General features: G+C 38.2%; 1 protein-coding gene across 2 annotated transcripts in view; it reads right to left on the reverse strand.

The window, feature by feature from the left end:
- Positions 1-9,028, reverse strand: part of NAIP (NLR family apoptosis inhibitory protein) — a 28,955-nt gene extending 19,927 nt beyond the window's left edge. For both annotated transcript variants that reach the window (XM_034441182.3, XM_034441183.3), the window contains exons 1-6: positions 8,943-9,028; positions 5,964-6,541; positions 4,413-4,512; positions 2,798-2,879; positions 2,253-2,301; positions 566-691 (exon numbers count right to left, since the gene is read on the reverse strand). In XM_034441182.3, the coding sequence (XP_034297073.2) occupies positions 566-691; positions 2,253-2,301; positions 2,798-2,879; positions 4,413-4,512; positions 5,964-6,540 (934 nt within the window). In that variant the 5' untranslated portion in view covers position 6,541; positions 8,943-9,028. The remainder of the gene's footprint in view (positions 1-565; positions 692-2,252; positions 2,302-2,797; positions 2,880-4,412; positions 4,513-5,963; positions 6,542-8,942) is intronic.
- Positions 9,029-13,584: the final 4,556 nt, after the last annotated feature.

The following is a 13,584-nucleotide window of genomic DNA, read 5'->3' on the forward strand; positions in this document are numbered from 1 at the left end:
GTTTAACTGTACCAGTGGTGGGTTTCCACCAGTTGCCGGTAGTGGCGGGAGGCTCCGCCCACCAGGACGTCATCATGGATGATCTGCGCATGAGCATGCACACACACTCACAGTTCCGAACTGGTAGCGAATGTAAGTGAAACCCACTTCTGAACTGTACATCAATGTTTCTCAATCTCGGCAACTTTAAGATATGTGAACTTAAACTTTCAGAATTCCAGGAACTCTGGGCATTGAAGACTACACATCTTAAAGGCATCAAACTTGAGAAACACTGCTTTATATACAAGGAATTTTAAAAAATTAAAAACAAGTTTCCTAGGTGACTGAATTAAAATTTCATCAATATAGCCATCATTTCCAAAACCTGTCTTTTGATTTGATTTAAAACAATGTAAACTGTTTCCAAAATATTATTTAAAACAGTAAAAGAATACCAAGATGTGGAATTAGAAAGAGAATGTTATTATTAATTAGAACTGAATGCATATACAAAAATTTAAATCAAACTCCAATAACACTTTGCAGACATTGGTAAATAAGGGTAAGATTATTGCGGACTTACCTGTATAGAAGAAACCTACTTTAGCCAGAATTGCTGGATCAGCATGCGCATCATGTGGCCACCTTTTGAAGGATTCCAGCCGAATCTCTTCATCCTTGTAGATGTTCAGAAAGGGTTCTAGGTCCTCTTTTGCAACCAAAAACATCACAGAGTTTAGGAAGAAATGCCTGAGACATTGTCAAGTAGACATATTTTCATGATTTATAGTAGAGAATAAAATGTATGTTGTTTTTAAAAGACCCAGAAAACTGTAAATAAAGAAAACTGAAATGTCTTTGAATATTAGTAGCTTGGGTTGGTAGTTACCATAGTTTTCGAAGTATAAGACACACCGGAGTAAGAAAAAAGCTGATTGGTGGGTAGATCGGCCTCCCAGAATACCCCCAATCAGCTGTTTCCAGAGGTGAATTTTAGCAACAGGTTGTTGGTTGTGAGCTCTGTGCCTTGCTTTTTTTTCTGCCTCTGAAACTTCTGAAACTCTGTTTCAGAAAAAAAAAATCTGCCTCTGAAAGCCTCCAAAACAGAGCTTCAGAAAAAAAGGCTTTGTTTCTGAGGCTTCTTTCAGAGGCTTTTTTCTGAAGCTTCTTTCAGAGGCTTTTATTCTGAAGGACTATCTGTATTCTGTTCAATCTCCTTTCTTTTGTATTGGTATATAGATTAACCTCTTCCCATCTGTTGGTTATTGTGTCATTCTCCAGATTTGTTAGCATAGTTTGGTTAGAACCTTTATTGATTCTTCTTTTGTTGCTTGCCTTATTATTTTAGATGAAAGCCAGATGCATCCAGATTTTCACCCTCTTTTTTAGGGGAAAAAGGTGTGTCTTATACTCCTAAAAATATGGTATGTTGCTGGTTTGAACTCCGAGCTTGGCGATTTGGTTGCAAGTGTTTCGTCCCCATTTGAGGAGACATCTTCAATGTGCTTATCCAAAGTGGGGATGAAACGCTTGCAATCAAGTCGCTAAGCCCAGAACTCAAACCAACGACATAAAGAAAACTGAAAATCATCAACTGCATGTCTTTTTTTATGTGTAGAGAGACATTTATACAGCATTCACTATTTATGCATAGGATGGGATTAGAGAAAAAATTTATTTTGAGTTCAATTGTACTCCATCATGAGCTCTTAATTAAAGGTGTTTAAAATAAACACAGTGCTAGTAAATAAATAAAATTCAGCAGATTTTGAAATGTTTCAAAGCTTTGACAAAACAATTAATTGGACAATGTTATCTGTTGCAATCAATTCCTGCCCTGTCCACACTGAACTGATATATTTGCTGTGCATAGACATCTACATGATCGCAACCACTGATAGCAATTCTATTCATACAAGCATAAGAAGCCAAAGAAGCATGTGATTCTATAGAAACTGATTTGGTGTTCACAAACAGATAATTGAATTTTCATTGCAGTGATTGCACTTTGCAACATGTGTTCTACAAACACTAAAAATTAGTTTTAGCAGGCTACAATAGGAAAAGGGAACTCATAATGCAGATCATATGGCATTTTGGATCTCGTGACAATTAGCATGGTCTTGCAGTCTCATATTCTTCAGATATTTTTGATTCCAAGATCCATAATTGGCAATGAGGCCAATGGTCAAGTTTGAACATCCAAAATATCTACGCTGCTTCCTTGTGATTTAAATCACAAGCCTAGAATTATATTTCCATTATTGTACCTGGGTCAGAAGGTAAACATTTCCTGGCAGATGCTGTAAAATGCTTTCCCTTAAAAAAAAAACAAAGAAAAAAAACCTGTTAGAATTAGTTTTATTCGTGTTTCTATTTCTTCTATTATTTTGATAATATGTTACACTGATGCTTTGAATTCAGTTTATAAATACTATACATAAATTGCTCTAAGGACTCTGTTGAACATTTTTGTTCAAGTAACCTTTCTTTGATCTGCCATGAGTTTATACTTTGACAAATAACTATGTCTTGAACAGATGCAGTTTTCCCCCCTTTGGTAGTCCTCCAATTAGGATTGTTCTGACTCTCCCTTCCCCCCAGATCTCAGCATTAGCTAACTGCTGCTTTAATTTCCCATAATACTCAAACATTCTAACTTTTAATTTTGTGAAGGAAGAGAACCTAGAGAAATACTTTTCATGAGGTTTAGTTAGATTTTCCAACACAAAAATTAAAACCTTGAGGATTATCCCATTAAGAGTAGCTCCTTAAACAATCAGGTTTCAATAAAATAAAAATGAAAAAAGAATACCGTAATGCCAAAAAATCCACAATAACTTTGAATATACTGTTTAATTTCATCTCTGGACTTCTTTCTTTGAAGAAATTCACATCTATAAAATAATATAATGGCAATTTATATATTTTAGATTATCACAAGAGATATGAACAATTAATGAAATTTCAATTTGTCCTGGCATTTGACCAAGAATTTAAAGCACAAATGTAAATATGTAGTAATTGGTACGCTGTATTGTGGAGATTTTATACAATGAGCAAATTGAGCTTCATATTATGAAATAAGAAGGACATGTTGTTCTAGTTTTTATTCTCAGGATTCTTACACTTTTTTGCTTTAGAACTAGCATACAAATATCCAAGAACAATGTTCCTCTAGCTAGCGCCTGCCAAAAATGTTGGATTATAAATTCCACTATCTGCTGTAGCAGGCTATTGGCAATGCTAGCTGGCAATGGTTATTATAGTCCAAGATATTTTGAGGGTATCAGGTTGGAATTTTGCCCACTAGAAATGAATGCATAAATGTATCTATTCATAGTATTTATATTGTTTTTCTAGTAACAAAACTACTATATTGAAATCTGAGTACCATTCCAATTTTCAGAATGGTGGTGATAGAAGATGGAACAGTGATAGCATGGGATTGTTGATGGTGAAAAGGGTTGTTTCTTCTACCTGTTCATCCCAAGCAATCCAGATAGAGTCATTTGTTATTTGGGAGTAAGAAGCCAAGCAGCATCCTGGAAGGGCAGGAATGAATTAGGATAGCCTAAGGCTTCCAAGCACCCCTTCAGTCTACCTATATTATGTTTTCTCATTCAGCATTCCTTTGTTTTTACTTATATGGTAATATGTTTACGTAATGACATAAATTTCATCATTGTTACTGATGTTTAAGATATTGGGTTGGATCAGGATTTGATGCCTTAGAAACCTCTGACCAACTCTTACCTATAAATCCAACCACGATGGGAATTTAGTTTATACGCTCAACTTATTAATGCTCTTTGCCCGCTGTTTTTAATATTGCTAAAGCAATACATAGCATTGTTCAAATAAAAAATAATGTCAGTTTATATTAACATAAACATACATACATTAAGTAAACGTTTTAAAACCTATTAAAACTGTTTGAAATGTTACATTTAAAAGATATTCTTCCAGGATTCAGAGAGGGTAAAATTCTATTTGATTTCCAAAGGGAGAGTGTTTCACAGACACAGAGCAACGAAGATATTCTAACAACATTTTTGTAACTGAGAATGCGTATGGAATTTGCATTTTTCTATACAAGTAACAAAAAAATCCCATTCCAATGGCCCTGTAGTGGATGAGTATTGAATTATGTTGATCTGAGGCCATATTACTATCACCCTACAATGATTGGTGCTTTCCTTTGAGGATAATCTGGAGACATGGTCAGCAAACAAGCTTGTGGTTGGTGATCACAGATCAAAGATACTGTTGGATCTTCTGTTCATTTGGCTATCTTGGATTTGCTTCAAGGGGTCTGGTAGTCACAGGGGGGGGTCACAGCTGCTGGGAATATAACTACAGTACTGCTATCTTCAATATTAGAACCAGGAATATAAAGGGATTGTGAACTTGTCTCGTGTATTACTCACTCAGGAAACCACTTTGCATGTTCTTTCCATGGATCATCACCTTCTTCCCAATTTCCCAGACACCCAGAGCAGGCAAAACACTGAACTGTATCTTTTATGCCTGCATGAAAGACAATTACACAGAGCTGAGCTATTCATCTGACTTTTGGTACTTTGAAGCTATCCTTCTGGAAGGCAAACCAGTACAATAAGAATGCCAATCAAGCAGAAAATTGTATTGATAGTGAAATCTATATTAATCATCCTTGTTTATGAAACCCAATAGAGTCATCCTGTATGCGTAGTACATATACAAAATACTATATTGAATTTATAGACTTAATTGTAGCTTCTACTGGATGCTTATGGAACAAAACATGTAAACTTCTACTTGGCTGGCCAAGGTAAAATAGCAATAGTAATAGCTTAGACCCGTGATGGCAAACCTATGGCACGTGGAGCCATATCTGTGGACATGCGAGCGTTGCTCTAGCCCAGCTCCAGCGAGCATGTGCGCGCCAGCCAGCTGATTTTTGGGCCTTCCAGGTCCAACGGAAGTCAGGAAACGCGCTGTTTCCGGCCTCCGGGAGACCTCCGGGGGGTTTAGGGAAGGCTGTTTTTGCCCTCCCCAGGCTCCAAGAAAGCCTCTGGAGCCTGGGGAGGGCAAAAAATGGGCCTACCAGGCCCACCATGCCATTGCGTGCCAAAAGCAGGGGTCGCAGAGGGGGAGGTCACATGTGCATACGCGAGGGGGCAGGGGGGCATTGAATTATGGGTGTAGGCACGCGCGCGCGCGACCCCCCTGCACTCCCTCCGCTTTTGGCACGCAACGGCAAAAAGGTTAGCCATCACTGGCTTAGATTTACCTACTGCCCCATAGTGCTTTACAGCACTTTCTGCGCAGTTTATAATGTCAGCATATTGCCCTCAACAAGCTGGGTCCTCATTTTACCTACTTCGGAAGGATGGAAGGCTGAGTCAACCTTGAGGTTCGAAGTCCAGGCTGTGGGCAGAGTTAGCCTGCAATTCTGCATTATGTTCCACCAGGGCTCAAACTTCAGGAGTGTTTGTTTATTGGACTTGCACTGTTGCCTATCTTACATACAATAACACTGGATGGGTGGCTTACAAGCAGCAGTCAAAAACATAAAAAAGAATAATGCCACCATTTAAAACAACAACAGTAATCCTCTTGGTACCCCAGACAATTCTTTTGGTCCATGGGCTTATGGTCTAGGCACCTCCTGGAGAAAATGAATAAGGACCCTGCCTTGTCAAAAAGCCCAGTTAATATGAATGAGCTGCCAGAAACACCGGTAAGAAGGCTTGTTTGGGTTTGTGGCTTGATGTACAGTGGGAATAGTGCCACTGATCAACATAAAAATGGTAATATTTCTCAACAGCAAAAAGTGTTGGAAATGTGGTACAATTAAACGGCAGCAAATTGTGGCAGGGTTGTTAAGCAGCCCATTAGCCAAATTTTGCAACTCAACCAAAAACTTGTAATGTTTTATGTTCTCTTTGCAGCATGGAAATTTTAGAAATTAGAAAATAAATATGCTTTAGGATTACCTGTAAAGAAAAATCCAGCATTAGCTAGTAAAGCAGGCTGTATCTCTTTGCAATAAAATGGCCAGTTGGTGAAGGATTCAAGTCTTGACTCCATTTCTTTGTGCTTATTTTTTACTTCTGAAGAATTGTTCTCTGGATTCTGTACTCGAATGTCATATTTAGAGATGTTACCAACCTCTTTGCCTAAAATAAATTCGCAACTGGACCATAGCTTTTTATGTTCCTCAAAAGGTGACCTTTCAAGACTTCTTGCAAGCAAAACTAATCCACAGCAAAAACACTGTACTGCAGTCTTAACACTGATGTAATGGAAGCCAGCTGCAGCCATTTCTGAGGGTGCCCAAGATGATTTACAACCAGTAGGTAGGGAGAGGAAAGTTTTTAACCTTTTGGCTTCACTTCTCATTGTAGGATTAAACCCTCTTTGATGTTCCTTGCGAATTTGCCGGTATTCTAGCTCCATTTCTTCCATAATTTTGCTAAAATTAAAATTTGCCTGAGGGTAAAACCTCTCAATATAAGTGGAATCCAGCTCTGAAATGTTACTGATATCTGCAGAAGTCTCTTGGGCAGCCATTCTATGATATTAAAAACAAAACAAAATTGTAAGTCAATACATCATAAATGATCTGGCTCTGAAATTACATACTTCATTGCACAGAGTAATAATAATTATGGTGGGGGTTTTTTCCCCAAGGAGTCAACTGAAGTAGTATGGGTCTGCTATCACAAGTAGTACATTTTGCTACTTTTTTAGAGCATTACTTATTACATTTTTTAATGCAAAGCCAGATTGATTAATCAAGACCTTTTTTACTGCTAGCAACCGGATAGATTGATTTTCTCCATGATGGTCTAACCTTAACCTGTTCTTTCAAGTCTTCTAATGATACACTCATTGCCACTGTATATGGGATAGCCAGATAACAAGGTTAAAGTATACTGTAATCCACCACTCCTTGAGGTGGCATAAATCTGACTGGTCTAAAATTTGCTGCCCTATCAGCTGGTTCCTATTTCCAGGATGGTAAAGGATGCTGTCTTATAGTTTTAATTCAGAAGTTACAGGAGACAACTGCTTGGTTTCCTTCCTCTCCAACTGAGCTTCAAACTGCTGGCTGAAAATACAACTACTCATCTCTACCCATAATATCTGCTAAAGAGTGTCTAGGTGAATGAAGGTTAAAAGGTAAGGGTACAAATTTCCCATTTAGTCAAATCCAACTCTAGGGGGCAGTGCTTATGTCTCTTAGCCTTAGCCAAGGGAGCCAGCATTGTCCGAAGAAACTTCTGTGGTAATATGGCCAGCATGACTGTACCCTGAGGTACACAAAATGCTGTGACCTTCCCACCAAAGTGGTACCTATTTATCAATTTGCATCTGCATCAGTGGTGGATTGCTCCTGGTTCGGCCTGGTTCTTGCGAACCGGTAGTAATGGCAGCAGGAGGCTCCACCCACCCACCCTGACATCATCACTGATGATCTGCGCATGCTCCTGTTGCGAACCAGTAGTAAAAGTAAGTGGAACCCATCCCTGATCTGCATGGTTTTGAACTGCTAGGTTGACAGGAGAATGAATGTTGGGTTTGGCCAATTATCAAGTTGCGCATCTAGCAGGCTGATAGATCAGAAGTGCTCCATGCCTCCAGTTTGTGAGCAAGACTATTTCTGAATGTGTGACAAATTGTCTTTTCTTTTCTTTTTTTTTATTGAAAAGTTTTACAGAAAAGAAAAAGATTTCCCCCCCACCCTTTCCCTCCTCTCATCCCCCCCTCCCCCCCCGACTTCCCAGAGCAAAATATAAGGTATTTCAATTAACAATCATAAACTAAATTAACCTATCTATCCTTAGACTACTAAATCCCCCCCTTCAAATTGACAAATTTGACAAAAAGACAAATTGTCTTTTCAAAGAGCTTGCTTTCTGTTTCATTATGTGTTCATCCTTTACTGTTGCAATGTGACAGCTGGGTCATTTTTGGAAACAGATTTAGCAGTTTTTGAAAAGCACACTAGAACTGTGTTCAGGATTATCCTGGAGGATAGATTACAGGCATGAAGGACGGTTTCCAAGTAATATCAGGAGAGCATCTACCCTCCTACTTGTATCCATCCTCAATACCTGAGGCTACCAGTCTAGGAGGAAAGGAACAGGATTAATTCACAGACTTTATAAACTCATCCAAAGCCAGGAAATTGCTCAAAATTTTGTTTATCCCGGCATATTATGAGCATTCACTTGGTGGTTCTCGGGTTCCTCTGCCAGACAGTAGAAACAAAATCTTAGGCAGGATGTCAATTATTAATCTGAAGTCAGTTTCTGCTAAAAAGTATTTACAAGTTACTTCCTCCTCTCCCTTTTCCCACTTTTTGAGCTATTAGAAAAAAACATATGAAAACTCCTGTGCCACATTTTTCTAGTGAGTCTAGTATGTCCGAGCAATGTAGCTGTAGCAGAAAAAAAATTAAAAACCTAAAAAAAAATCAATGAAATATCTTTTTAAAAGAGCTTACATTGATATAGAGGTAGATTTTGTGCACACAATATTTATGCATGTTCTCTCATAATTTCTTCTTGTTACTTGTTCAATGCAAAAACAAATTTCTAGGACATTTTCTTATGTGTGAAGATGACATGTCACTTGCAATTCAAATTTGTGTAAATGGTTTGGAAATGAATAGGGTCTGAATTCAAATAAGACATAACAATCTTTGGGGTCCTTGCTGTGGTACTAATAAAATCATGATTCTGGCATTAAAAGAAACTTTTATTCTCACCAATGCAGGCAGTGTTCACTATTTCTTGATATCTACAGGAAACACTTCAAATTAACATCGCCTCTTTCCCTTTGAATTTGAACTGCAGAGTCTTGTAAAACTCACAGTTCATCAGCTCAATTAAAGTTGAAACTTTAGGAAGGATAAGGAAAGATAAAGGAATATCTTCTTTTATTGATAGTTTAGCATTGGAACTTACCTGTTTCCAGGTCCTGATTCACAGACAATTGAAATGAGTTGCTTCAGGGAAAAAAGGTTCTCTCAGCCCTCAAACCAAAAGAAAACTCTTCCTTTACAGGAAAGAGGAAGTAAGAAAAATGGACTTTCCTCAATTGAGAAATATATCTGTGGAAAGCGAAACAAGGGAAGAGCAGTTTCTGCAGCAAAATGATTTTATTGCTGGGCGGGATGGGAATACAGAGATTCTTAGATGAAATTGATTATCTAAATCAACAGGAAAACTCCTCTGTTTTCACATTTTCCCAAGCCACGGAACTTGTTAAAAAAATTCCTGGAACCCCGATTAAAAGTTATAGTGTTGATGATACAAATTTGCTAATAAAATGAAAAGTAAACTGTCTACTGTACATGCCAAAAACAAAAATAAAAGTTGAGTTTCAGTTATCAGGGTGTGTGTTAATGTTTTAAGCAAATAACTTAGTTACAATGATTACAATGTAATTGCTTTTCTCGGATAAAAGTTGAAGGTAAGGAACAATAATGTAATCTAGATTTAGCCTATTTCTAGATTTATTTTTTATTGCGGCATATAGATGGTCTTACAAAAATATCACATATTTCAATGCTTGACTAGCAATTTTGGGTTTAAAAAAAAAAAGCTATACTCAAGACATTCATAAATTCTGAAAAAAGAAATGTTAATAAAATCAATCAAATTTAGTTTCTGAAAATGTGCCAGAAGCAGCAATATTAGCGACCCTGGAATTTTTTTTCTTTTATTTTCACCTTTTTGTATACTATCTGATATTATGCCAGTCTGGTAGCCAATTATCTATAATTGAAAAAAATGTTCTTTTTAAATAGATATTAGACATAATAGAAAAACAAAATAAATATAAATATATACATACAGTGGAGCAAAAAAGTATTTAGTCAGCCACCAATTCTGCAAGTTCTCCCCCTTAAAAAGATGAGAGAGGCCTGTAATTGACATCATAGGTAGACTTCAACTATGAGAGACAAAATGAGAAAACAAATCCAGACAATCACATTGTCTGATTTGGAAAGAATTTATTTGCAAATTATGGTGGAAAAATAAGTATTTGGTCAATATCAAAAGTTCATCTCAATACTTTGTTATATATCCTTTGTTGGCAATGACAGAGGTCAAACGTTTTCTGTAAGCTTTCGCAAGGTTGGCACACACTGTTGCTGGCATGTTGGCCCATTCCTCCATGCAGATCTCCTCTAGAGCAGTGATGTTTTGGGGCTGTCACTGGGCAACACGGACTTTCAACTCCCTCCAAAGGTTTTCTATGGGGTTGAGATCTGGAGACTGGCTAGGCCACTCCAGGACCTTGAAATGCTTATTACGAAGCCACTCCTTCGTTGCCGGTGCGGTGTGTTTGGGATCATTGTCATGCTGAAAGACCCAGCCACGTTTCATCTTCAATGCCCTTGCTGATGGAAGGAGGTTTGCACTCAAAATCTCACGATACATGGCCCCATTCGTTCTTTCCTGTACACGGATCAGTCGTCCTGGTCCCTTTGCAAAGAAACAGCCCCAAAGCATGATGTTGCCACCCCCATGCTTCACAGTAGGTATGGTGTTCTTTGGATGCAACTCAGCATTCTTTCTCCTCCAAACACGACGAGTTATGTTTCTACCAAACAGTTCTACTTTGGTTTCATCTGACCATATGACATTTTCCCAATCCTCTTCTGGATCATCCAAATGCTCTCTAGCAAACTTCAGATGGGCCCGGACATGTACTGGCTTAAGCAGGGGGACACGTCTGGCACTGCAGGATCTGAGTCCCTGGCGGTGTAGTTACTGATGGTAGCCTTTGTTACGTTGGTCCCAGCTCTCTGCAGGTCATTCACTAGGTCCCCCTATGTGGTTCTGGGATTTTTGCTCACCGTTCTTGTGATCATTTTGACCCCATGGGGTGAGATCTTGCATGGAGCCCCAGATCGAGGGAGATTATCAGTGGTCTTGTATGTCTTCCATTTTCTAATTATTGCTTCCACAGTTGATTTCTTCACACCAAGCTGCTTGCCTATTGCAGATTCAGTCTTCCCAGCCTGGTGCAGGTCTACAATTTTGTTTCTGGTGTCCTTCGACAGCTCTTTGGTCTTCACCATAGTGGAGTTTGGAGTGTGACTGTTTGAGGTTGTGGACAGGTGTCTTTTATACTGATAACAAGTTCAAACAGGTGCCATTAATACAGGTAATGAGTGGAGGACAGAGGAGCCTCTTAAAGAAGAAGTTACAGGTCTGTGAGAGCCAGAAACCTTGCTTGTTTGTAGGTGACCACTTATTTTCCACCATAATTTGCAAATAAATTCTTTCCAAATCAGACAATGTGATTGTCTGGATTTGTTTTCTTATTTTGTCTCTCATAGTTGACGTCTACCTATGATAATTACAGGCCTCTCTCATCTTTTTAAGTGGGAGAACTTGCACAATTGGTGGCTGACTAAATACTTTTTTGCCCCACTGTATACCTTAGGGGCATATATTTAGGATGGGGGTTAATGGGATGTGAATATCTAACTGAAGCCACATTAGCACTCATCTTCCTCTTGTCTTTGCAAATCTCATTATAGTACCCACACAGCTCAATAAGCCTTACACCTAAATAGGTGTGCACAAAATGTCAAGTAAAATAATCAAGTGGGCCTCTTGGGGACTTACAGACTCAGACACAAAGACTGTAGTGTTTCCAATGTGGAAAGTGAAGACAGATGGAAGGACTCCCTGCAATTGCTCTTGTGCAGCTAGGAATGTGTCAGAATTTGGTGGCAGGCAGGAAATCAAGTTTTGCATGGATACATATGGTGTGGGAAAGGCAGCCGGTTGTCTCCTGCATAGAGCATTCCCAAAAGCCAGTGCTGAGGCAAGTGAGAAGGGAGGTGGATAGGAGTGTTCTTTGTTTTTTATTCTTCGTTTCTTGCAAACGGGTTTTCCTCCCCTTATATCTGTGGAACCCATTTAAGTCTTTGTGAAACCCCAAGTTCCTTGGAGCGCTGTTTCAAAAACCCTAATCTAGATCCTTTTCAGTTGGGATTCAGCCCAGGGCACGGGATAAAAACAGTCTGGTCATTCTGGTGAATGGCCTTCATTAAGTTCATTAACATCTATTGAAGCATCAACGATAATATCCTGCTTGATTTATTTATTTATTTATTGCTAAATCACTGGAGCTGGAAACTATTTATGTACTCTGAAAACAAAAACCAGGATTTTAACAGTGACTGGCGGCATACTAGGCTATGCCAAATGAAAATAAAACATATTTAGATTTTATTTTTTATATACAGAACATATGATTAGATAAATTACAATAAAAAATTAAGAGGACACATTTCTGCAAATAATCATCTGCTTTGCTGCTAAAAGTATAGCTAAAGGTATGACTGAAACAAAGCAACGAAAGTGTCTGCAGGTGGAGGAGCAAATTAATACACATTTGCAGAAATGTAATAATGCAACTGCCCCAATTTACATATATAAGCCAGATGTTTGATGTAAATATATAAATACACAATTTCTATGAGAGCCGGGTTTGGTGTAGTGATTAAGGTGCTGCTTAGAAACTAGGAGACTATGAGGTCTAGACCTGCCTTAGGGCCAGTCACTTTCTCTCAGCCCAACAGAGTTGCTGGGGGGAAAATAAGAGGCAGGATCATTAAATACATTGACCTTAAGTTCACATTATACATAATAATTACATAATCACATATGTCATCATTTTAGTATCATAATGAGTTGCTTTGGATGTCATTGGAGAGTCAACCTTTACTCTAGATATTAGCAGAACTTGTTAACAGATTTAAGAGTAATTTTTAAAATTATATTCCAAGTCTCACTAATTACAATCACATCTCTAATAAAAAATTCTGCATAGAAAAATTACTTTAAATAGATCTTGTGCTTATGGAGAGCAGCTTTCTCTTCTGCCTATGGAAGCTAAAGAAGAGTTGGACATTTGTAAATTTTCATCTTTAAATTGTAAACAATGTTACAGCAAAATACATAGTACTTTAAAATTATTGACATGGAAGAAAACTAATTATCTGGAATCAGTCTCAACTTTTCCTTACCCTTAATGGAATGGACAAAGGAAGCTAGGATACACAGGGGGCTATCACAGAATAGAAGCTTCATGTTCTGTAAATTCAGACATAATATAAAGGTAAAGGCTCCCCCGCACATATGTGCTAGTCGTTTCTGGCTCTAGCGGGCGGTGCTCATCTCTGTTTCTAATCCGAGGAGCCAGCGCTGTCCGAAGACGTCTCCATGGTCATGTGGCCAGCATGACTAAACGCTGAAGGCGCACAGAGTGCTGTTACCTTCTCACCGAACTGGTCCCTATTTTTCTACTTGCATTTTTTACCTGCTTTTGAACTGCTAGGTTGGCAAAAGCTAGGACAACTAACAGGAGCTCACGCCATTATGTGGTGCTAGGGATTTGAACTGCTGACCTTCTGATCAACAAGCTCAGCATCTTAGCCACTGAGCCACTGCGTCCCAGAGACATAATACACAGGTACATAAAAATAAATGCCATGAAGTATTTCCAATTAAGTGTCAGATTATAGCTTTTATAATTTCAGAAATTATATTTAAGAAAAGCAATATATAAATAAGATTCATA

Source organism: Pantherophis guttatus, chromosome 2, assembly GCF_059756535.1.
Source record: "Pantherophis guttatus breed Tessera chromosome 2, ASM5975653v1, whole genome shotgun sequence".
In the NCBI taxonomy this organism is placed as follows: Eukaryota; Metazoa; Chordata; class Lepidosauria; order Squamata; family Colubridae; genus Pantherophis; species Pantherophis guttatus.